We start from the raw sequence: 26989 nt of genomic DNA on the forward strand, positions 1-26989 counted from the left end.
TTGTGTTTTTTTTAAACTGGTAAATATTTAACCATGAAAAATCATGAAATTTATATATATATATATATATATATATATGTATACACACACACACACACACACACATATATATATGTATGTATACACACACACACACACACACACACACACACACATATATATATATATATATATATATATATATATATATATATATATATATATATATATATATATATATATATATATATAAACCATGCCTGTTAAAATGCTTTCACAACTTGCTTGAGGTAGGGCTAGGGAAAGGAGGGATATTGACAAGAGATTTATAGTTAAGTTTATAGGCAGTTATCTGTGGCATAGCTATTCATCACTATAATTGCATACACAAACTTGTAACTGGTAGGCATGGAGGTAGTACTGCTTTTTTCTTAAGGGACAAATATCAAGATGATGAACCTGTAAAATGCTTCTAAAGATAAGTGTCATGTAAATCAGGGACATGAAGAGAAAGAAATGAAGAGCTATTAACATCTAGCTTTTAAAATAATAAATACACTATTTACAACAATTGGGAATGCATGAAGGACAATAACTTTTTTGATTTAGAAAGTGTTTTAAAAACATATTTTCTCTTAATTTGTTCTTCCAACCATGATCTACAAATCATTTAATAATGACATTTTTATCAAAATTTTGAAACATTAAAATAAATCTGTGTATCATCAAGAATTATTAAATATAAAAACTGTTACAGTTCACTACTACATTTCCATCTTGATTATTAGTTTCATCTTTAGATCTGCTTATAATGCTGAGAAACATAGGCTCAATCATTTGACTCTGTGATAGTAATTTTCTCTACCATGTTGGACAGTTTTTCAGACTCCAGATCTTCTTTGCTATTATCTGAACTTTCTGATGAGATGTAACAACCAGAATCTCTTGGACAGTCATTGAACTGTGAATTGTTAAAAGTGATGCCTGGCTTGAAAGATGGGGATGCAGGTTCACTTTCTTCTTCTAACGCTGTAAGTAGAAGACAAGAATTAGACAAAGTTGAGTTTTGGTGGAATTCAAGGTTGGGCTGATCATTATTTAGAGTTATTATTACTTTATCACTATTCAAAAAAAAAAAAAGGAAATTGCAGGAAGCAAACAATACATGTAATTAATGCCAAAAAGAGTTTGAGATCAAACTATCAAGACGAGGTTCTTCTATCAAAAGGACAGGTTTTTGTCTTTATTTAAACATTTATAGTCCAGAATATAGTACAAACTATATGAAGATGATTTTGGCTTATGTTTTTCATTATTGCAAAACATTAAAACAATATGTAAATAAATGTCACTGAAGAGTTTTAGATGTATCATCTCATTTGAGCTTAACAACTTTATAAACCAGTTACTACAAGTATTATTGTTGTTTTTATTTCACAGATGAGGAGATTGAGATGCAAAAAGATGAAATGACTTGACCACACCCATATAGTTAGTGCTAGAGACCAAATTTGAATCTAGGTCTTCTTGACTCCAAATATAGCACTAATCCAGGGAAAGCAAATTATATATACTGTGACTAATTGCTTATCCAAATGTCTCAGCATATCACCAGAAAAAGGTATTTGTAGTTTGAAATGTACAACCCAGATGAATAGAGAGCCTTGAGAATGACTTCATTGTCAATTTTTCAGCTTTAAAGTATATATAATATAATAACTTTTGGAACAGCAGGAATTTATTTAATAATAGCTGATAGAATTAGAGAATTGAATATGTTTCTTACAATTAACACTCAGAATTGAACAATCCTAGGAAAGTTTGTTTTCTTTGCCTTTAAAATATAATGTAGAGAATGAAAAGAAATTTACACACTAGGAAAAGGTAAATTGAATGTGACATTATTATGTCATATTTTGCAGGTCAAATTTTGATTTTCCTTTCTCAAAGTCTTTCCTTCACAGTAGTGTCCTGTACTTGATAGATATGCATGTCACTATCAATTTTAAGACATGTGCTTTGGGAGATTTTTCCAGGGAAAGTGATAGCTTTACATTACTCTATCCAAAGTTTTCTCCATCTTTTTTTCCCATTCTGGCTACCTGTGCTGAATACCATTTTTTCTCATTATTTATTTATTTACATTTAAATTTTTTAAATTTTATTTTCTTTACACCATTCTTTACTAACAATAACAACTCACATTTATATAACAAGATCATATACATGATCAATATAGGCAATTTTTTTTTTGGTGAGGCAATTGGGGTTAAGTGACTTACCCAGGGTCACACAGCTAGTAAGTGTTAAGTGTCTGAGGCCAGATTTGAACTCAGGTTCTCCTGAATCCAGGGCAGGTGCTCTATCCACTGTGCCACCTAGCTGCCCCTCATGTAAGCAAATTTAACCAATTGAATTCAAAGACCCCCTAGTTATGTATATATATTTAAAATTTTCCTTTTTAATAATGTATTTAATAAAGAGCTATATTTTTTTAAAAATCTACTAAGATTTTTTAAAAATCTAACATTTTTCTAATATCTTCTAAAGGTCTGGAATTAATTAAGAAAATATTTATTGAATACTTGTTTTATATAAAGCATTATGTTAGGCATTTAAAACTAAAAATTTAGACTTTAAATCTAGTCAAGGAAATGGTTTCCAAATGGAAATAATTTGAGTACAATTATAATGTGATTTATTAAAAATGTATCTGTACTATAAAAATGTAGGCATTTTTATTGCTCTGATTCAAATGTATCAGGCCTGAGACCTTAGTCTCTGAAATGTTAACTACAGTTATCAACCTGCATGCTTAAGATCTACCATTAGATTGTCAAATTGTATAGCCTTCGTTATTATTATTATTTTAGTTTTCAACCTTTTTTTTTTTGGCTGGGCAATGAAGATTAAGTGACTTGCTCTGGGTCACATAGCTAGTAAGTGTCAAGTGTCTGAGGCCAGATTTGAACTCATATCCTCCTGAATACAGGGCCAGTGCTTTATCCACTGTGCCACCTAGCTGCCCCCTCAACATTTGTTTTTATAAGATTTTGAGTTGCAAATTTTTCTCTCTCATGCCCTTCCCCTGCCCTTCCTCAAGACAGCAAGCAATCTGATATAGATTACATATGTACAATTAAATTGTGTAACCTTTAAAGAAGGCTAAAGGTTATAAGATATATATACATACTCACTACATATATGTATACTATATATATGTTTATAATGTATGAGTATATAAATGCAAACATACAAACAAATATACATATACATACACACATATTTGAAGGAAGCAGGCCAATGGAGATTATAATAAAAACAACCCCACTCCTTCCAAGCCTTCAGAGTTTACCCATAGAATCCTGAGTGGAAAATCATAAATATCCTATTTTAACTCAGCCTGCCAGTATTAGTAGGGTTCTGGGGGTATGCATATACCCACATACATGTGTACATATGCACGTATGCATGGATATATGTACACATACTTCCCCAAACCTTATTAACAATGGCAGGCTGGGTCACCAGAGGGTATGGTCAGAGAGGTAAAGTTGCCCTGCCTTGAGTCCCTTCCTTTCCCTATTCATCTTCCTAACAGTTTGCCAAAGTGATTTTTTTCTAAATTCAAGGTCTAACCATGCCATACCCTTATTCCAGTGGTTCTGTCACCTTGAGGATCAAATAAAATTTGTTTTTAAAAGATCTTCACAATCTTTCCAGTCTTCTTTCATATTACTCTGCTCCCTACACTCTAGTTCAGCCATATTGGCCCACTGGCTTTTCCTCACATTCCATCTCTGGTCCTTGTGACTTTGTGTTAGCTGTCTTCCATTTTTAGAATCCACCCCTTCTCCCCTCATCTCTGCTTCTTAGAATCCCTAGTTTAGAGTCTTGACTTAACTCAAATACCCTTTCTGTAGGAGGCCCTTCTTGGTTATCCAAAAGTTGGTGCCTATCCCTCTAAGGTAACTTTGTATCCTGTGTCATGTGGGCTTCTCTGGGCATGCCCAGTTCTCCTAATCTGGACACACCATTGAGGGGCCTTTTGATCACACTGCATTCCCTACCACACTCTGTGTGGGGAAGGGGAGGTAGCCTCCCTTTAATTGCCTTCCTGCATTTCTAAAACTAGAGAATTGGAGCCATTCCCTCTCCATTAGGCTCAGTCACTCTTATTGGCTGTAAACAGATGATGGTGATCCTAGATCCCAAAGACTGAATGCCATCAACTGAACTGATGAGAGAGAGTGCCCAGAAAGAGAGCAAATGGCTCAACCAATCAGGGAAGTTTACCCTAACCACGTTGTAGAGGACACAGCAGGCTCCGTGTAAGGAGAACTGGGCATGCCCAGAGAAGCCTGGGTTACACAACTTGTATTTATCTTGCATATGCCTATTAATGCACATGTGGCCTTCCCCATTAGAAAGGAAGCTCCTGAGAGTCAAGGTCTCTTCTGGCATTTTCTTTGTATCCCTAATGCTCAGCATTATGACTGGAAAATGTTGCTGTTCAGTCATGTCTGACTTTTCATGATCCCATTTGGGGTTTTCTTGGCAACAATACTGGAGTGATTTGCCATGTCCTTCTACAGCTCATTTTACAGATAAGGAAACTGAGGCAAACAGGGTTAAGTGACTTACTTAGGGTCAAACAGCTAGTAAATGTCTGACGACAGATTTGAACTCATGAAGATAAGTCTTTCTCACTCGGAGCCTGGCAAGCCATCCACAGAGTGACCTAATGCTTTAATGCTGATTAAGTGATTGGTTTATCTGTGGTCAGATAACCAGTAAATGGCAAAATTAGAACTTAAACCTAAGTCTCCTGACTCCAAGTAAAGCTCTTATTCTGCTAGACTACACTGCCTGAAAACAGCCCTAATTTTAACATAACAAGAATATTTATGAAATGCATTTAGTCCTAGTAAATCAAGTAAATGATCCACCAGTTTAAATGAAACACTAAGATCAGTGAACAGTATAAAACAAACCAGACACTGTCTATTCTACAATGAACTTTGAGCATCATTCAATAAGCAAATTCTCTCTTAAGCTTGCCTACCCTCCTTGATGACATGGCCAACGGATAAAGTTTGTTAATATTCATTCAATACAAATGCAAAAATTATGGATTTCACATTGTTAGTCCTTTCTCCAGGGAAGTTGCCAGAGGTCTTCTCTTCCAGCTAAACTCTGCAATCAGTTCTAACACTATGCTAAATGATCTTATCAATTAATATATAATCATCTGTACTATCTGTCAAGCAATGAACACCCCAACTCTCAAAGTGTTCATCTTGTTTACATCCTCAAGGTCAAAGTGAGGGAGAGTGTTAATTATTTTGGTAAGGATAGGTAGGGGGATAAAAATGAATTATTTTGAGTCTCAAATTTTTCTTTATCCTACTGTACATACACACACACACACACACACACACACACACTCCTCATAATCTCCTACCACAACACCCCATCCTCCTTACTGGTCATCTTAGCTGCATCAATGACTAAGGAAATATTTTTCTGTCTTTTCCTAAAGCTTTAACTATTATCATCAAGGCTCAAAAAAGTCTATTCAAGTTTATTTGAAATGAACTAAAGATGTTCTTAAGACCAACCAACAATAAAAGAAGGTTGTTCACTAAATAGTAATATTACTCAAATGTCGGATAAAATAGATGAACAAAATCTTGGGCCATGCTTCCCCAAATTCTTTTTTTAAACTTTTGATTTTAGCTTTAAAAATGGCTCCTCAGTATTATACAGCCATATATTCAAGGCCCTTATCACTAAAGTCACACTGAAGGTGTATATTTAATCTTTTTAAAAAAATGTTTAAATGTTTAAATTTTTTAAATTTTTTTGAAGATTGGATACTTTATTTTAACCATTTATAAACAACATTGTCCATTGTATTTGGCTTGAGTTTTCTTGACCTTTTTTTTTTAAATTTAGGAACAAACATTTATTTTATTTTTTCCAGTTACATGTAAGGGTAGTTTTCAACATTCATTTTCATAAGATTTAGAGTTCCAAATTTTTCTCCCTCCCTCCCTCCCTCCCTCCCTTTCCTCCCCCCTCCACAATATTGCAACCAGGCTATATATGTACAGTCCACAAGTGTTCTTTTTATCAGTTCTTTCTATGGGGGTGCATAGTAAGCTTCCTCATTAGTTCCTTGGGATTGTCTTGGATCATTGCATTGCTAAGAGTAGTTAAGTCATTCACAATTGTGCACTGAACAATACTGCTGTCACTATGCACAATGTCCTTTCAGCTCTGCTCACTTCACTATACATCAATGTTCATTAGTCTTTCCAGGTTTTTCAGGGATCATCCTGTTTGTCTTTTCCTGAAGCACAAGACCATTCTGCTACAATCATATAGCACAGCTTTTTCCATCATTCCTCAATTGGTGGACATTCCCTTGATTCTCAATTCTTAGCCTCCACCAAGAGTTGCTATAAATATTTTTTGTACAATTTCCCCCCCTTTTCTCTTTTTCATGATTACTATTATTAACTGTTTCCCTTCCATCCTACTCCCTTCCCCAAGATATTTATTCTATTATCCATCTTCTTTCATCCTATCACTCTTCAAAAGGGATTTGCTTCTGTCCGTCCCCTCCCCCACTCTGCCATTCCTTCTTTTGCCCCTCTCTCTTTATCCCCTTCCCCTCCTATTTTCCTGCAGGGTTAGAGAGATTACTCCACCCAATTGAGTGTGTACATTATTCCCTCCTCGAGCCAATTCTAATGAGATTGAGGTCTTTGAGCCAATTCTGATGAGTGTTAGGCTCATTTGCTGCCCAGATTAAATAGATTACTCCATCCAGTTGGGTGTGTGTGTTAGTCCCTCCTTGAGGCAGCTCTGATGAGTATATTTGGTAGTAGAAGATATACATAGAGTAAGTAACAGATAAAATAAGTTACTTTTGCACAGAGCAAAATGATCAGAACTCACCATCTTATCAGCAAATGAAAGCCTTTATTTCTTAAGCAAAGCACATTTTTTTTAATGACAAATGGTATTTAGTCAGAATGGCCTAATATATAACATACATCTTTTTGACATGTATTTTCTAATAACTTCATATTAACTGATTAGACTAAGTATCAAAGAAATATTAGTTCTTTGGCTCATATATTTTTCTTTTCTTTTTCTTTTTTGGTGGGGCAATGAAGGTTAAGTGACTTGCCCAGGGTCACACAGCTAGTTAGTGTCAAGTGTCTGAGGCTGGATTTGAACTCAGGTCCTCCTGAATCCCAGGGCCAATGCTTTATTGACTGCATCACCTAGCTGTCCCCTTTGGCTCATGTTAACAACAAACAGTAATTACATTAGATTTTTTGCATTTTTTTCTCCTCAAGTTTGGCTGTATGTGTATTTGTATATTCATATACAGATTCATGTGTGTGGCATATATTTAATAATAAGTGTAAAGTTTGTCTTTACTGCCTTTTAAGAGCAATTACATAGGGCTTTATGAAATCAACTAAGTTGGAATTTCCTATTTTCAAACATAGAAAGCCAATATATTTTGGAAGGAGATATATTTTTGTTGTTTTTAAGAAACAGAATCCTTATTAAAAAGTCAAAATAGAAACCAGGTGTAAAATGAAGGAAGTAGTAGGAAGAAAAATGATTATATAGAATATATTGCTTTGCACAGGAGAGTTATCATTACAGAGCTTCAAGAGGTCCATGCTATAGTAGTACATTTAACTGTTATAGCAATTAATCCAATTTAACATATATTTATTAAACTATTACTGTGTGAAAAACACTCAGATGCTGAGGGAGATAAAAAGTTTAGAAAATAGTCCCTGCCACTGAAGAATTTAGGAAAATGAAGACACCAGCATAGAAAGTTATAAAATGAACTATTACATGGGATGTGTTACATAAATTCAACATAAAGCATTATGTAAGGTTTAAGGTAGAAGTTCATTACCAACTAGTAGGATTATAATGGAAGGTTTTGTGGAGAAGGTGGCTTTCTAGTTTGACTTTAAAGGATAGATGAAAATTTAGCAGGTTAAGAAGGAAAGAAATAAAGTCCAGGGGAAAATGAACAAAAGCATGGAAGTAGTCTAAGCATAGGCCATATTTGTGAAACAGTGTTGGGCAAGTTAAAAGGGAAGACCCATTTATACTTATTTATACACCAGTATCAATCAAGTTATAGCAAAATTTCAATTTTGTTGCATAGATCCTTTAGGTGTGAAATGACAGATCAACATTTGAAAAATTTCCCAAAGTAGCAGGAAACTGTTTTCTTTTTTCATAAACTGTATTATTTTAATTTATTTTAAATTTATGGAATAAACAGTATAATAAAAAAATAACTTCACATGAAACTAAAGATCTATCATGTACAATTTGCTTTTCCTTTTAAGTATATAATAAAGTTATCATGTAAATTTCTTTTTTTCCTATACCCCCACCCCATCCAAATGGCTATCATTAAACACAAATAGATATATGTGTATGTGTACAATTATTCTATACATACTTTTATTTATCAGTTTTCTCTGGAAATAGATAGCATCTTTCTTCATATGTCCTTTATTTTTACCTGGGGTATTTATGATATTCATAATGACTTAGCTACTCAAAGTTGTTCTGTTAGTGTATACAATGTTCTTTTGAATACTCTCACTTTGCAGTTCCCCATTTTGCGTGTCTTTCCATGCCTTTCTAAAATCATTGAGCTCATCAATTCTTATAGAACATCCATCACAACCATACAATACAACTTGCACAGGCATTCCCCAATTAATGGGGATCCCTGCAATTTCCAGTTGTTTGCCCAACCACAGAGAGCTGCTATAAACATCCCATTTACATTCAAACTTATAATTGCTATCTGAGTCTCCCTCCATCTTATTTTTACTCATCATTTTCTTTCTCAGCTTCTCTTTTTACCCTATCCCAATTACCTTATCTTCTCCCCCACCCTCCAACTTGTCATCCAACCAAATGTCCTCCCTGCCCTCTCCCCCACCCTTCCAATACCAATCCACACACCTCTCTAAAAGTCTCTTCTCCATGTTCTTCCCCCACCCTCCCAAATCTCAATCTACAGACCCCTCTAAAAGTCCCTCCTCTACTCTGTCCCCTAGTTTTCTTACCTCTCTGTATGTGCAGAAGACTTCTGTCCCCTTCCAGATATATACATTGTTTCCTTTGCAACCCAGACAAGAGTAAGGTTCCAACATTACCAGCCCTCCACCCCCACCTGCTTCCTCTGTATTAGTTCTTCCTTTCACACCCTTTTTATAATGTAAGTATTCCTTTATTTTACCTTTTCCTACTCAATTTTTCTTACCCATTATACACAACTCGGCCTTAACCTCTCTTTCAAACTACCTTAATAATGATGACAGTTTAAAAGCTACTGATAAATTTACATATATAATAATTAAACAGTTTGACCTTAATGAATACCTTATTATTAATCTTTAATGTTTTTCTTATATTTCTTCTGGATCTTTTATATTGAATTTTCCATTGAGTTCTTGTCTTTTTGTTACAAATAACTGAGTCTTTTAGTTTGTCAACTATCTATTTTTTTTTTTTCCATTCAGGATAATAATCAACTTTGCTGGTTAAATTGTTCTTGGATGCAACCCCAGATCTTTTGCTCAGGAAACTGTTTTCAAAATTTCCTTTCATTCTTTTGATATTTTCTGTGTTATATAAGGAGAACACTTTGGGAACAGAAATATAACTATATTCACAGACCCCCACAGACAATATGAAGAATGAAATCTGAGGTGTAATTGAATAAAATTGTTCATTTTCCCCATTGTATTCTATTATATATGTAGTTCAAATTCCTCTTTTTATACATAAGGAAATTGACGCAGAGAGTTGAAGTGACTCACACAGGTAGTAAGCTGGAAGACTGGATGAAAAGGAAAGAAATATATAATGACTTTCTGTATTGCTTTTTAAATATGAAACATGAAAATAGTGAATTATTATTTTTGGGCCAGATGGAAGGATAATGGCCATCAATAAGTTTTAGGGTATAACGAATAAGTAATACTAAAACACAATCAGAAAAGAAACGTAGTTAGCTATTTTTGCTATGAAATGCCTTTGCCTGTTCAGATCTTAGGGGAAAGATTAATGTGTAAGATTTTTGTGAAGATAGTTATGACTTTGCGTGCAATGACTTCCCCCTTTACCTTGAAATGGTTATCTTCTTTTCAGCTAAATAAAATGATGGTAACTTACTTTCATCATCAAGTAGATTTTCAGCTGCTGATAGCAACCTCATCCTGTCTTCTGGGTTTTCAATGTTCAGTTCAATCAAATGACTTTCTGTTAGATCTTTTAAATCTTCTAGGGTCTCATAACCATTTAACAAAAGTGTTGAAGTATATTCCTAGACCAAAAAAAAAATTACCTAAGTGTGCATGCTTTTGTATCCATATGTACATGCCTCAGTTATAAAGTGTCACACCTCTTAATGTCCCTAGAACATGAGTAATCTGATTATAGGCTGTATAAAAAATGATTTCTTGGGTTTGGATAAGAGCCATAAAGGTGATATTCAAAGGAATGTTTTTCCTCCCTAACTCATCCCAGAACCTCAAAGTGTTTTGCCAGTCCCTACCCCTAGAGGGCTAGTGGGAGAAGGCTAACTCCAGGAGAGGGTGAGTAAGCAGTGGAAGTTAGAGGAAGAAGATGGAATGTGCTATATGACTGCTTCTGAAGTCTTCCTAGGTGCCTATAATACTGTTCTCTACCAGGCTTTCCATGAAATTGATTTTTCAGTTCAATTTAATGAATATTTATTAAGCACCTATTATGTGCCTGGGATTCTTAGTTATAGCTCTGCTTGTGGTCTCATGTGGCTTCATTTTCCAAAGCCAAATCAAGACCTGAAGGTATCAGTAAGGAAGAAGTCTATTTTTCTTTCATCCTTTTAATGTGAATGTTCCATTTGTAGATTGTCTTTCATAAGAGATTTGAGATAAAAAACAACTCATTTTGTGACCCATATAAGATTCCAAGGGATAGACTTGACGTGAGGCTTAGGAAAAATCAGAAATTTCTTCTTTGACAAGCAAAACCAAAGGTGACCAGATAACAGAACAGACATATTGGGGAATCAAGGGACTATTAAAGTTTAGATTGACCAACTAGATATCAGGACAGACATACCAAAGGAATAAGGGGAAATACAATTCTATAGCAGGAAAGTCAATTAGGCATGGCTACTACCTGACCAGAGCTAGGAGACAGAGATAACCCCAAAAATCATGACCATCATTTGAAAAAAATTTCCCCTCGATTCTCAGGACTATGACAAGCATCTAATCTTCCCCACCCCTCCCCCCAAAAGGAACTTTCCATTTTCAGGTGGTCACCCCATCTACCCTCTAAAAAAGATTTTTCCTTCTCTCTGTTCTAGGGGGAGGAGAATGTTTCAAAGCCCTCCTTCCTGAGGGGTGAAGTCTTTGAATTCCCACTTGGTCACTTTTTCTAGTGCCAAATAAAAGACCACTTTAATTCTAATTGGACTATGTGTGAGAATGGATTCTTTATCAAGGAATACCTAAGAACCACCACTTCTCCCCCTTGACAGATTCAATTGCCTCACTTGGCATATAGCTCTTTTAGGGCAAGGATTGTATATAGCCAATAATACAAATCCTAGGCTGAAGAACTCAGATCTATTGTTTTCTTTTGCCAAATGAGATTTTATAACTGTTCCCTGCACTTCTATGACATGAGAAGTGTTTTGTGGACAGTAAGGAAATAGCAGAAATGATAGATGCCAAGTAGATATCAGAAATAATTATATATTGCAAAGAATATAGAAAATATATGGTATATATAAATCCTATAAATATAAAGCAAAACATCATAGAGATTTGGGGTAAGGCTGGCTGCTTTTAATAATGACGTGTAAACTTTGAACTTGGATTTGAATGAAATAAGACAACTTAAGATTTCTCTCAGATTATTAGAACTTTGTTTTAAGAGACATTAATGGCACCTGAAAATCTAGACTAAGAATCATGATTATAAATAAGTTCTGGTACACAAACTTGTTTATTTAAAAAGAGGGAGCTCAAAATTCAAGAGATTAGAAAAAGAGTGAAAAGATGTTATGTAAAAAATATTTTACAGTTTTTATGCTTCATTGTTAAATCTGTTTGTAACTATGCCTGCCATTTTCATTCAAACAGTAAACACTTACGAGATCTAATATTAAAAAGTTTTATTTATTACTGTATGCTTGATCAGCTTGAAGGGATAATTTCAGTAGAAGATTAATCATAGAGGATTTTTACATTTGTACATCAATTTGAGTTTATCTATTTGAAGAGTTTTTCTTCATTTAGAGAACTAAGTCTGAAATTTACTCTCTTCATTTTATTTCTATTTGTATTTTAATAGGCAAGTTTATTATAACAGAAAGAATACTGAAAGAGGACTAAGAGATAAACCTGAGTCAGAATGTAGGGAATGGTATTAACTGTCTGTGTGGTCTAAAGCAAATCACCTCCTTGTAGACTCTTCCTTTGGAAAATGAAGTGATTAGAATGGATAATTTTTAAGGTCTCAGCCAGCTTTAACATTCTAAGAGCAGCATTTTTCATATATTTATTATAATTTTGATAACTTTTTACTCAATAAATTACAAAATATTAAAGTTTACTCAATTCAGTGATAGTTGCCTTTTTAGGGAACATATTATATAAATTTAGCATATATGAAAAGTTGAAGATAGAAAACAGATGAATACAAAAGAAAGAAATTAGATTGACTTATTTCTGGGGTAAAAAATTGCAAAAGGCAGACCCCAAGTTGTGATTGCTATTGTCGAACATTAATTACATCTGATATTTCTAAGTTTAACATATAGAAGACAGAGATGACTATATTTAGTATAAAATATTGTTAAATGGAGGTGCCAGGCAGCAAGAATTTGGGAATTAACAAGTTTAGAGAAATCAATGGATAACAGAAGAGATAGCAATTGTTTCCATATAGAGTTGAGACCTAGGGAAGGTCCCCTTCATATTAGGTGGACTGTCTTTGGAGAATTTAATGTAAGACATAGTGAAGAGTTGCAAAGGATGAGAAGTGTATCAGTTGAGACCTACACCATTGGAAAAAATACCCATTTTATAGGGATCATAGCTCCATCAAAGAAATATCTACCTCATAGACATACATCAGAGACAAATTGAAATCAAGCATATTATATACATATATGTGTGTTATGGGCGTGTGTGTGTGTATATATATATATATATATACATATATATACATACATTTATATACACACATACATATAGAGAGAGAGTGTTTTGTAAATGTTAACCTGATCTAGAAATAACATTTATTCTTAAGTACATTTACCTTTATCTATTCTCTCAGCCTTTTATCCTAAGTATAGTTATGATGTTCAGCAGTTCCTCTAGAATCATTTGGTCTTCTATCAGTATTTATCCCCGAAATAGCACAGCAAGGGCCACTTATGGAAAACAGATGTTTACTTTAGCATATGATATCTCAAGTTAGAGATATATAGCTGCCAAATTGAATCAGTCTTTAGAGTTTGAATTTATAATGCTTCTATAAGTAAGGATCTGAATTGGCACGAATAGAATTTTCATGGCAATATAATCACTAGGAAACCAAAAATGAAAAGGGTGTTTTTTGTAAATTACAGATATTATAGACTGACAGTAAGTAATTGGAAACTGAATCACCTGATTTAACTTAGAGTCAGCAGTTGCTCATGGATATGAAACCCCCACAGAATCCACAAGCAAAGAAAATCAAATGAAAATGTATTCACTGACCTGGAGAAGAATCCTCTCTAGGAATTCCTGCACAGTTTGTGGTTTGGCCCTCTTATTCTTTTGGGGCACTTTCATCTTCTTTGGTGTTGCTTCCTCTTCCAAGATTATATCCACATAAATGAATTTGAAATTGCCCACTTTTTTATTCAGCATTCCTGTCCACATACCCATTGGTGTTTTGCAAATAATGTCTATAATGTCTCCTTTCTAGAAGTAAAGAAATCTTCACATCAGATTAAACAACTCTGATGCTATGGGTCAGAGTTTATTTTAATAAAGAATTGAAACTGAGGCAGTAACAATGAAATCTGAAGGAACCCAAGAGTGAAGGAAGACAGCCTAAAGGGAAATTTCTGGGAGGTGATCATAGTAAAGGTTATATCATTCAATAAACATAGTAGGGTCCCCACCACCACCACAAGACCTATGAAAAAAGTTTTACTATAAGAATATTTATGATAACAACTAACAAAGATCTTGAATGTGAATATGCATATGGGGTTGTATGTGTGTGTGTGTGTGTGTGTGTGTGTGTAGCAAATGTAGGTACAGTGCATACATTAAGAGGTAGCTAATATCAAGTGCCTTTTCTTTTATAAAGTAAAACACTGGAGACAATTTTTTTGAATTTTTTTTAAGTGAGGCAATTGGGGTTAAGTGCCTAGGGTCACACAGCTAGTAAGTGTCTAGGGTCTGAGGATGGATTTGAACTCAGGTACTCCTGAGTCCAGGGCCGGTGCTCTATCCACTCCGCCACCTAGCTGCACCATTGAATTTTTTTTTTAATTTGAAAATCAGATTCCTATAAAACCTATGATGCAGAAGGGCTTAGGGCCCATTGATAACCTATAATGTGAGTCAGTAGCAATATTGCAGAAAAATAAAATCATTCCAGCACATCTTCCTGTGATCTTGGACTATTCACTGAATCTCTTGACTCTCAGTTTTCTCATCTTTAATATAACAATAATACCTCTAGTAACTATCTCACAGTGCTATTGTGAAGCTCAAATGAGATGACATATGGAAGTGCTTTATAAACCTTAAAGGTATTATATATGTAAGTTATTATTATTACTGATAACCTTCTGATGTATAATGTTTATCTCTTTGCATAAATAGCAGCACACCTGATGTTTTATATGAGGTTCCTCACACTCTAGTAATGGCTTTCCCCTCAAAGGAAAATTTCACCTTCTTCCCTCCAAGTTGATCTTAACAATATGTGTTTTCAGTGGTGAGAGTGGAATATGTTGTTTTGCTAATGTTTCCAGTTCCCCTAGTTCAATCTCTCCTAACTGGAAAAGAAAATTTCAAACCATCTAAATACTTTCAATTCACCATATGACAATAGAATATTTGCATGGAATGAATAAAATCTATTAATAAAATGATGAGTATTAAGTATCAGCCATATTACTCAATGCTTAATTTAATGCATATGGCTTTAGAAACACTTCCGTGAAGACCAATTTGAAGTGGTAAATATTAAATGATGAAATGTTGCCAACTGTCCCAATCTGAACATGAGAGAGGGGAAAAAACCTCTTAAAGCTCTAATCTTGGAATCTAATTGACATAGTTAGAACTGATTAATAGGTGTGGCACACTCCATCGAAATAGATTTTTAAAATTTGTAAAGGGAACAGGTTGCATTGTAAAAATAGAGACAAATTTAACTTAGACTGTGCTCCTATAGACTTTACTATATGCCTTAGCTGAGACATTTTTAAAGGAGAAGAGTAGAAGTCAGATTTACAATTTCATTCCTCTAGGAAAGTACTGGGTGATGAAACTCCCTTTATTGGTATAGGTCAGTGATGCTTCTGCAACTTAATCTTAGATCATTGCCTAAAGCACTGAGAGCTTAAAAATGTTAATACAGTGTGTCAGAGGTGGACCTTTAATGCAGATCTTTCTGGCCTTGGGGCAGGTGGGCTTTATGTATAGTGAGTTCTGCTAAAATACTTGTTTTGCAAACATGAATTTGTTCCAATGTGCTAGATATATCTGGGTACCATTTGTGCATTTTGCATTTGCTTGTGAATGATTTCATCTGTGAGGAACAATAAAAATGTAAAGAGCTGGACCGAGGTGAATTGATCTGAGTAGGAATGCACAAAATGCACAAGTGCACTTCAGACATCTACCATGTGATTCAGTTTACTATATTGTTACCTTATAAGGTTGTGCTTTGCTATTCTTTTACATTTGTGAAATTTTCTATATTAAAAAAAACCCATTTATTCAACATCCCAGCATGGCTAAGCATCCTGGTTCAAAAATATCAAGCAGTACATGCAAAAGGAAAACTAATTTTTTTTGGGGGGGGGGGAGGCACAGCACAATGAAGGTTAAATGACTTGCCCAGGGTCACACAGCTAGTAAGTGTCAGGTGTCTGAGGTCGGGTTTGAACTCAGGTTCTCCTGAATCCAGGGCCAGTGCTTTATCCACTATGCCACCTAGCTGCCCCTGAAAGCTTTAAATATTGAGGAGAACCTACATCTCTTCTGACCCCCACTTCCCCAAGCAAACTTCAGGCACTTTTAAGGGCAAAGTGCAATATTTATTGTCTGTCTTCAGGTACAGTAGGAGATGTGGGCAGAGAAATGTTGGCCTATATCCGTGCATTCCAGCCCTTTCTACCTTTTACCTTCTACTTCTTCCCCTTCTACCACTGCCTTTTCTGTGTCCCAAATTGTGGTCCACTGAGGCTGTCCTCTTGCCTGTGACCTTTGACTTTTTCTAGTTAGAGTGATGGGAAGGGGGGGTGCAGGCCAAACAGTAGTCTAAGGTTGTGGATGCTACCATTATTTGTTGTAGTATTTATGTATTTCTTAACCATTAAACATGTATATAACTATGCCACCATTTTTATTAGGTTTTTATTTTTTTTATGTTTCACTGATACAAGTTTTTAGTTTTGTGCCCCTAGTCCCCTTTTTCTCATAATACCTGTGGTTTTTATTGTGTGATTTAGCATAGCATGGTGATTTTTTTAAGAGCACACATCTTGTTATAGCAGAACTGACTGTACACATTGTTGCCTCCCACTTGATATCAGTGACAGTGTAACTGTCTTCAGAGTATCTGATGTCTCTATTCAACTCACTTCCCTCTCTAAACCCCAACTCACTCAATATGCCCCAGGTAACAAGGGTGATTTGTCTATGTATTACTAAGGGCTGTGTCCATGGATAGGGAGGACCATCTCTATTAGAATCCATAAGGATTCTTTAACAATTTGATCTGTTACAGGCTTATACTTAAATAGGATGAGGCAAAAATGAATTGAGGAAATACATAATGGCAAGAGGAAGAAGTATGCTACTGACCTGTGTGATAAATATTTAGTCTAAAACTATCAGAAGGAACACCAGAATAATTAATGCAAAACAAAAGGCATTTCTGAGGCAGGACCTCTTGTCTCCCTCATAGCAGTCAACTGAAAACCAGCAGGAGGAGCTAAGGCAAGTCTAGTTTTGCTTAGTGACATTTTCCCCAGTTTCCCTGTTATTCTTTCTTGCTCCTTATCCTTCCAGGGCTGTTTTCAGTTTCAATTTCTGTTTGAAATCTTCATCTTCATCAACTAATGAAGGAATTGATCAAATATTGAAGCTATCATGTGCAAGGTACTGTGCTACGTATTTCCTTACTTTTTTTCTCCTTTAACCTCTTTAAAAGTTTAGAATTAGCTGTAGGAGGAGCAGCTAGGTGGTGCAGTGGATAAAGCACTGGCCCTGTATTCAGGAGGACTTGAGTTCAAATCTAGCCTCAGACATTTGACATGTGTGACCCTGAACAAGTCACTTAATCCTCATTGCTCCCCCCTCCCCCAAAAAAGCAGTAGGAACTAGATATTCCCAAGCAGTTAGAAGGGCCCTTCAATGACCAGAAAGTCAGTCAATTCCCATCTTCCTGAAGACCCCTTACATCATGTATCACTTACAAATGTTATCAATAAATAATACTAGAGGATTGTTAATAATAAGAGCTCTCCAAAATATCTGGAAAACCCCTTCTTGGGCTTGGAAAGACTAATCCCCATAGTACATTTTACTTAGGTTTTTACTCTGACCAGTCAGTTCTGCTGCATCCAAAGAACCTGGCATTACTGTGTCAAACTAAATTGGGTAGACATAAACATTATTATTATATTATTATAACGTTCTGCAACAGGAAGATGCTAACATTTCACTTACCTTAATTTTGAGTGAGTCAGTGTCATAAGGACTTGGTGTGAAATCTGTATGTACTCTGGCTCGGCCACAGAATGGCCCTGTATATGGGACTTCATCATCCAATCGAAAGCTATCTCTATTACTTGTTCCATCTGAACAGCTTGTGATTCCACCTGATAAAATCAGAGATGATACTTCATATGTAGTGCTATAAATATTCTTAACCATCATCTTGGTAAAAAGGATCATACCAAAAAATCACCCACAAACTTCTCATGACAGTTTTCCCTGACCAATAAACCTATCTGCTAACTACTGATTGGCAGATCAACTGTTAACAATTTATATTTCTTCCACTCATCCCTTACCTTTTTTTTTTCTTGCAACAACTAACCCAAAGATTTACTCACTTATGTGTGAAGGATTATTGTTCTGGGATTCCCTTGATCAGTTTGGTGAGTTTACAGGGTGATCAGCCTTTGTTTGGGACTTTTATCCATTTTATGTAATGGGGATTACTTTACAATTATTTTATTGGTTTGGGCTGCAATAAATCAACTGTGGATGTTGTTCTCTCTGTATTGACACAGTCATCTAGGGACAAAAAAATCACTCTCTAGTCTTTAACTTGTGCTTATTTTTTTTTTCTTCCAACAAAGACTCAACCTAAGATCAAGAGTTCCTTTTATAGGCTGAACACAAAAGGATGATTTTAAGTCACAATAGTCAATCAGTTTATCCCCAACTGATCTACAACATCCAATCACTTCAAGTTTCATGCAAAGACTTAAAATCCTTTAAGTAAGTTATGTCTCCTGTTACAACCTCCTGCAGTTTTGTCCATATTTATATATCAGTCTATATTGGATTAATATAAAGGGAATAAATACAAAGTAGTTAAATACAAGGCAGTTAGGGATGAAAGTCAGCAGAATTTTGGGGGGCAGGGAGATGAAAAACAGCTTTACATATAAAGTCAACCAATATTTGTTAAGCATTTTCTACATACCAGGTACTGTGCTAAGCACTGAGAATACAAATAAAGGCATTTATTATCCCTGTGCTGAAAAAAAGATATTATTAATGGTTAGAATAACACATGAATAGCTATGTACAGGGTTGTTTAGTGTAAATGTATAAGTGGGAGGAAGAGGAAAAACTTTGTCCAGAAGATGGGATCTCCAGAAGATGGGATTTAAACTGAGTCTTAATAAAGTCTGGGAAGCTAGGATGCAGATATGAGGAGAGCATGGATTCTAGGTAAGGAGACATCCAATGAAAAGGCAAGGAGTTTTTAGACAGAGTATCCTGTTCAAAGACTAGCAAGGTCAATATTACTGGATCTTAGAGAGGAGCAAAGCATATCAAGATTGGAAAAGTGAGGGCCAGGTTATGAAAGACTTTAAAAGCCACAGAGAGAGTTTTATATTTGATGCTATAGTTTATTGAGTATTTGGGTGACATAGTCAAACCAAAACTGTACTTTAGGGAAAATCACTTTGGCAATTGAGTGCAAATAACCTGGAGTAGAGAGTCTTGAAGAAGGGAGGCTAACAAGAAGGCAATAGTGGAGATACGAGGTGATGAAGGTCTGTCCTAGGGTGACAAGTGTGTAAGTGAAAAGAAAGGGACATTTATGAGAGATATTGTGAAAGTAGAAAGGACAGAACATGGGGATATGCCTGAGTTGAATCTTTAAAGGAAGAGAGGGATACTATGAGGAAGAGGGGAGGAGGGAATGCATTTCAGGTAGGGGGACAGACAATTAAAAAGTGCAGAGTTGGAGTGCTATGGGTGAATAATGAAGAGAAAGCCACAGTTCAAGATAATTGCTTCCATTTTCTACTTTATTTTGGATGTAGAGATTAAAACTTACTTATGCAGCAAAACTTTTTTTGAACATTAACATTCAAGACAAATTGGTTCTCATCATAACATTATAAGTTTTTGAAACAACACAAATTCTTGATAATCTATCAGGTGTAATTTTTAACAGCAGAGACAATATAGAGTCAACACATTTTAATTTTTTGCTATTTTAATTTTTTTAATTACGAAATATCTGTTTTTATTACCAAATATCTGTTATTTTCACAGCTAATTAGATAAATAAAATTACTCCCACATAAGTAAGGCCATTAAAATTAACCTCTCAAGGTTATCATGTTCAGTAATTCTTATTTTTTCTTTTAAACTTACTGGATGAACTTTGACCACTGTAGATACTGTCCATGGAGTCGCTGGATTTGAGAGGAAATTTCTCAGTGTAGGCTGCAAATCCTGGATCACTGTTTCTATAGGAGTGGGCATCCTCTTCATCTTCTTCATCCTTTGTTTTCAAATATCACAGTGTTAATGGAGAGAAAAGCATTTCTATGGGATACACATACTTTCTCTCTTCTCTCTCTCTCTCTCTCTCTCTCTCTCTCTCTCTCTCTCACACACACACACACACACACACACACGTACACACACCATGCATGAAATAAGTAATATTTTAGTATTAATATATTTAAGAATATAATAACAACAGCAAAGAATATGACCATCATTAATTGTTTAATTAATTTCTTTTCCTAGAAGAAAAATTTAGAGTGCATTTGGGGAAAAAAAAAGCTTTTAGATATAACTATTGGAAAAAATTCTACTTAAATCATGGTGATGCACAGGTGCAATTTAGCACTGACATGTTGTCAAATGCATTTAATTAGAAAGGTAAAATGAATCAACAGGGATATCTTTGATGAAACCACATTTGATTGAGCTGCTTATGCTACTTCATTTTTGCTATTTCATCTATTTGCTAACACAATCTATTATTTGGGAATTAAAAAAAAAGTTCAATCTTTTCCTAATTATTTCATCTCAGAGTTATTTTCAATTAAGAAATACTGTTTATCTAAAACTCTTTAAAAATTTTATCCCAGACTTGCTCCTTAGAATCTCTGATCTACTTCAGGGAAAATCAAATCTTGCATAATTGAAATTAAGCGAGGTGAGTTATTTCAAAATATGTTTCCTTTTTCTTGAAATTATCTCAAGTACTTTCCAGTCTTATGCAACTTGCATAATATATGTTAAATTTGTGACATCTATCCAGATATAGTTTCATCTTATAGAATACACACATGTATATTTTATATAGACAATTTGAACATATTCTTTGAACAATGGCTTAGTGCCTTTACCCATTCTACTTTTATATGGGTTGATTACAGCTATATAGTCTTCTGATTGAAAGACACTGTTAAGTACCAGGTCGGCAAAATAGCTCTCAGCTCTTAATGGACATAAAAAAATTATGCTCAGGGAGCTTGGCACATGTATCACAGAGACTACAGTGTATCCCAAAAGCCTTGGTACAGTTTTAAACTATTAAAGCTTAAAGTTATCAAGCTATTAAAGCTTAAGCTGCACCAAAGCTTTTTGGAAACCCTGTAATAACGTTAAAAGTGTGCAAGTTTCTCTATTGCCCCATCTTCTTTGCGTAGCTACACTTGTCCATGCTAGGCCCAGAGAGTTTGTGTTGGCATGATAGGCAAGGCAATCAATCTATCTCATAAAGGCAGGAACAACCATTCTTCTAGACAAGTAGAAGAACAAAGAATAAAATCTGAGCACTGAATTTGGAATCAGAACACTGGGATTTAAAATCTTTCTCTGAAACTTGCTAGCAGTATAGCCAAAGGCAAGATATATCACCTCCTTGAGTCTCAGTTTTTAAAATTTACAAAATGGACTAATAATACTTATACTACAAAGCTATTATTAACAAAGTTCTTTGTAAAGCTGGGTGCATTACAGAATTATGGGTTATTATTATTAAGTGAATTTATAATCTAGGTTGAACAGCTTTCTAACTGGGATGAACACTTTCACTAGTAATCAAGAAACACCTGTTTTACTCACTCCTTTACTGTGAGCTTTTAGGCAAGCCACTTAGATTTCCTCTGCCTTAATTACCCTGATAAGGGTAATAGTAGTTCTCCAGTCTCCTGGAGACCATAATGAGAAATTGGAGGTGAAGGTACTTTATGAAGCACAAAGTACTGTACATGCTATTATTAGTATTTTATTATCAACTGATATTAAAAAAAGTCCATTGAAAATTTCAATAGTCAAACTGTTGTTTCACAGGCTCTGTGCTTACCTTGTCCTCAGAAAGGGCTTTGATGTACTTCTTGCCAATTTTTTTCTTCATGGTCCAGGAAATAGCCCTCATTTTTTTGCCTAGACTTCCACCATTATTTGGAGTTTTAGTTGATTCTTGCTCTTTACCTCCATTTATCCTTTCCTCTTCACATTTCTAAACAGAATTATTGGTAAATACAAAAATTATAAGGCAACGAACCTTGATCTTAAAGGAATACCTAGAAATTTAGCATTATGCATATTTGTATATATATTTTTACAGTCTACAAAATTTCAAGCAATAGGAATATATTTTTAAGTAGCCCAACCATAGTTTACTGGACAACAATCTCAAAAATTAGAGCTTTAAATATTAACTCAATGGTTTGAGTGTCACTTGAAATGACCTTATATTCATAGATTGAAGTTAATTAATTCTTGGACTGGTCATTGCAAACTTTCATGCTTTTTAGATAGATAAATTAAATTCCAGGGAGTTTACACATGTGTATGTATGTGAGGAATGGGAGATATTCCTAGAGTGAGACTGGAAAACTGATGTTCATTATGAAAGGATATTAAAGATAAATGGCTCCTTCTCACATAGCTCAAGATAGTCTTGGCATTCATTGATTAAAAAGTGAAATTCTGCTAAAAAAATACTCTCACAAATCATTGCCATTGCTCCATGGCACTAGCAGAGGGTAACTCAACAAATGTGTAACGTCAGATGTAGTTCCATGGAAATGAATCTTGGAGGTGGAAGGGATGTTAGAGATTGGAGTTTAGCATCCCTCCCAATTTAAGAATTAATTTTACTGGGGCAGCTAGGTGGCACAGTGGATAAAGCACCAGTCCTGGATTCAAGAGGACCTGAGTTCAAATTTGGGCTCAGACCCTTGACACTTACTAGCTGTGTGACCCTGGGCAAGTCACTTAACCCCAATTGCCTCACTTAAAAAAAATTTTAAAAAGAATTAATTTTACCCTGACAGATGGCTACTTCTCCTTATTTGAATAGCTGCAGTAACAGGGATCTTCTCTTTACAGAGACATTTAGAGAATGACAAGAGGAAATTACAAAATGATAATTAACAGAATTATTGAGAGATACTATGGTTTTCCTTATGATTTACCGTAAACTGGCTGTGCTGAATGTTATAGAGGAGTCAATAAAATCTAACAAGGTAAACTAATATCTCTTACTTTTTTTATATTCTTGATTATACTCTGAAGTTATTCTAATGGAAAATATTCATAGACTCTTCAGAAAGTCCTGGGTGAATAATAATAACAATAATATTTAGCATTTATGTAGAGTTTTAAGGTTTACAATTTAAAAAAAATTATCTCATTTTATACTCGTGACAACCCTTCAGAGTAAGTGCTCTTATTAAACCATTTTTATAGATAAAGAAACTGAGACAGAGAAGGGCTAAGTGACTTGCCCAGGGTCACAAATCTAGTAAATGTCAGAAGCCAGATTTGGATTCAGGTCTTCATGACTCCAGGTTCAACTATGCCTCTTAGACAATTTCATACTTGAGAATTCAATTTTTTATTCTTCAATTTTATATTTCCTCATTAGAAAATTATTTGATAGCTAATAAAATATCAGAAAGCAGCTATATTAAAACATTAAAGTATTCCTACTTCTAATTTTCACTAGCTTAATCTTCAAAGGCATTTTCTGGGTATGTTATATCAAAAGTCTAGGTTTTATATAAAATTCTGGACTTGTCAAACTTCAGACTGGCTACACTCAATTTTAGTACTAGTAAAGCTCTCCTTACTCATTAATTATGTTTTTATCAATAGTCCTGCCTCTTTTGAATTTGTGGCCTTTATTGTTTGTACCTTTTATTTGGCACTTATATACCAACTTGTAAGTTATCTTTTTACATCCATGTCCTGTGTCCACAAATGTATCATGAATTCCTTTGAGGGCAGAGACGATGTCTTAGAGCTGGAAATTGGGTGGGATGATGGGGCTTTATTTTAGATTGGGAAATTAAGACATGGATGGCAACTGTATCCCTCTAAAGGAAAAAGGCGATAGTAGATCATGATAGCATAGCAGAATTGTTAGAGGACTAGAGCGTTGTGTAGGATCACTTAGAGAATTGTGAAGAGAGTTTCTCTATTGTAGCTCTCTCATCCTCTGAGTCAAGTTTGGGTCAAGAGTGGGAGAAAGCAGAGTCTAGTACCTGAGCTCCAGCATGGTCTAGGGAAGAGGAGATGTTTCAGTGAGCAGATTGTATGTGTGTGTGTGCCTGTGTTTGAAAGAGAATGGATGTATCTACCATCTCCCACACATGTTGCACCCCACCCAAGCCTGGGGCAGGCATAGTTGGATTATCCTCCTCAGGAAGGGTGAATTTGGGGTCAGAGTGTACCAAGGACTAAGAGGTTCCCCTTACTATTCATTCACTTCACTTGATTCATCATATCAGTGTTCAGAGAGGTCTTCATTTGAAAGACAAATGAGGCTAGGCCATATCTCAGATGATCAGATTTCAGACAAACTGGCTAAAAGAGATCCAGAATTAAGAATCAGGAGCCTTGAGTTCTAGTCTCTGCTCTAAAAGTAACTCTGCATCTCTATATAAAGAAAGGAGTTTGGACAAGATGGTCTTCAAAGTTCTTTCCAATTTTAATAGTCATATTTTCTCATGATTTTTGAGGGCTTTATGAGAGTTTGCTTCAAGGATTCTTTCAGCTTCTTGACCCAAAGGATCTGTCTCTCTGTTACAGGGATACCCTTCTAAGTGAGAAGAAACCATTGAACTTACTATGCAGTTATAAAGAATGATTATTTGGAATAGGAAGTTAGGAGCCAGCATTTTTCTCCTGGTTTGGCCAAGCCAAGAGTGCTTTCCCATTGCTTTCACCAAGAGGAACTAGTGTTCTGGTATGTCTCTTTCTCACCAAGGGGCAGTGTCTATCCCTTCTCTACTCCTCCCCTCTACTCCTCTATCTGAGTGAACTTTTTATGTTGCTTGCTCTGGGTATAATTTGTGTTCTTTGCCTCAGATCCAAAAATTCCTAGTATAATTTTGCAGTATTTATATCCCATTATCTGGCAAAGTGCCTTGCACTATGCATAGACAATCAATATATATTTAGGTAATTAAAATTATTGTATTTTGCAAAAGCTGCCAGGTTATATCTTAGGCTTTTAAATTTTTGATTATGTGTTTGTATAACAATCACAATAAATTAAAGAAGTTATTTTGTGGCAAGCATATTCACCAGGCAGAAACATGCATGATTGGAAAAGTAACTGAGCTGTTTATGAATTGGAATGAAAAGATAATAACAGCCTGATTGCTGCAATGGTTTCCACAAAATGTTCATAGAACCAAAGAATTCTTATTATGCTTGGTAGATCTTTTAAGGAGGGTTTACAAAATGGCATGAGCAAAAAAAAAAATATTTTTAAAGCATATAATGAGACTGCAAAGGAGTTGTAATTTGTGCTTATGGTACATATTAAGAAGATCATGAATTACCTGAAATAATGAATCATACTTACTTCATTTGAATGTTCTGGTTTGGATATGGAATTGTTCCGAAAACGGTCAAAATTCCCAAAGCTGCTGCTGCGCTATAAATGAGAAAGGAACAGAAATAAACTTATCAGCTGTAAATTTCTTAATTTGGAAAATTATATAAAAAGGTAGATTATAATCAGGAAGTTTGTCTTTTGCAAATACTAAGAGGCTTTATTCCCTCCAATGAATATAATTTTTTAAAATTATAAACATTACTATCACTTAATAAATATCATCAGCAAAATTATTTATCAGTTTAATATTAAGGGGGCAGCTAGGTGGCTCAGTGGATAGAGCACCGGCTCTGGATTCAGGAGGACCTGAGTTCAAATCCGACCTCAGACACTTTGACACTTACTAGCTGTGTGTGACCCTAGGCAAGTCACTTAACCCCAATTGTCTCACAAAAAAAAAAAAAAGAGTACGGACAATTGGCCTACTAGAAAGTGTTAGCTGAAGTAGATTTGACTGATACTAACATCATAGAGGCTGACCAACTTCCCTACAATGAATAAACTTTCTTAAAAAAAATGAGTTTAATATTAAAACCTTTAGTTATCTTAGTAAAACTCAGGTAATTTATTCTAACTGCCCAATAGGTGGAGTTGAATCTTTGTGAGAGAATTAATAGACAAATAAATTCAGTATTCTCATATTTTTTTAGAGTCCAGGGATTCAGATTTCAGTAATACATTTTGTTAATTCTGTCCACATTTATCAGAGAGGATGTTTTTAATATGAAGATGTTTTGGCAACTGGAGAATAGATTTTTAAAAGACTGCTTAATTCTCCAAGAGTCCATGCCATATAATTACCCTAATCCCTTATATTATTTGGAAATTAATGACCAACTCTACCATTACAGCAACCAAAGAATGGTAACTATCCACATGTGTCCAAGTAATTCGTGAGAGTAACTCAACAATAACATTACCTAATACTAATCTCAGGGTGAATCAGAGCGAAATGTGGCAGTTGTCTAAAGCCAATGAATAAACTAACTTTTCTTTAAATATTTAACCCATATGCATGTATTATTCCACATTAAACAATGGGGGTCTTTGGTTTCACTTCCTATCACAGGGATATACATATATGCACACATATACATATATGCAGGTGTGTAGCTATGCATATGCATATATGTGTGCATACATGTGTATATGTGCATGCAAATGTATACCCCACATATATACACATGAATATATGTGCATGTATATACGTATGTAGGCATACATACATGTACCTATGTATGTACACACATGTATGCATGTGTGTATAAATATATATGTTGTTTTTAAATCA

The 26989-nt window shown here is 34.8% G+C and overlaps 1 protein-coding gene across 2 annotated transcripts in view; it reads right to left on the minus strand.

Annotated features, from left to right (window-relative positions):
- Positions 1-214: 214 nt before the first annotated feature.
- SAMSN1 (SAM domain, SH3 domain and nuclear localization signals 1) overlaps positions 215-26989 on the minus strand; it is a 175683-nt gene continuing 148908 nt past the window's right edge. For both annotated transcript variants that reach the window (XM_043996076.1, XM_043996077.1), the window contains 7 exons: positions 25666-25737; positions 22150-22305; positions 20199-20328; positions 18021-18172; positions 13818-14024; positions 10228-10378; positions 215-1008 (listed from right to left, as the gene is read on the minus strand). In XM_043996076.1, the coding sequence (XP_043852011.1) occupies positions 809-1008; positions 10228-10378; positions 13818-14024; positions 18021-18172; positions 20199-20328; positions 22150-22305; positions 25666-25737 (1068 nt within the window). In that variant the 3' untranslated portion in view covers positions 215-808. The remainder of the gene's footprint in view (positions 1009-10227; positions 10379-13817; positions 14025-18020; positions 18173-20198; positions 20329-22149; positions 22306-25665; positions 25738-26989) is intronic.

This window comes from Dromiciops gliroides, chromosome 3, assembly GCF_019393635.1.
Source record: "Dromiciops gliroides isolate mDroGli1 chromosome 3, mDroGli1.pri, whole genome shotgun sequence".
Lineage (NCBI taxonomy): Eukaryota > Metazoa > Chordata > Mammalia > Microbiotheria > Microbiotheriidae > Dromiciops > Dromiciops gliroides.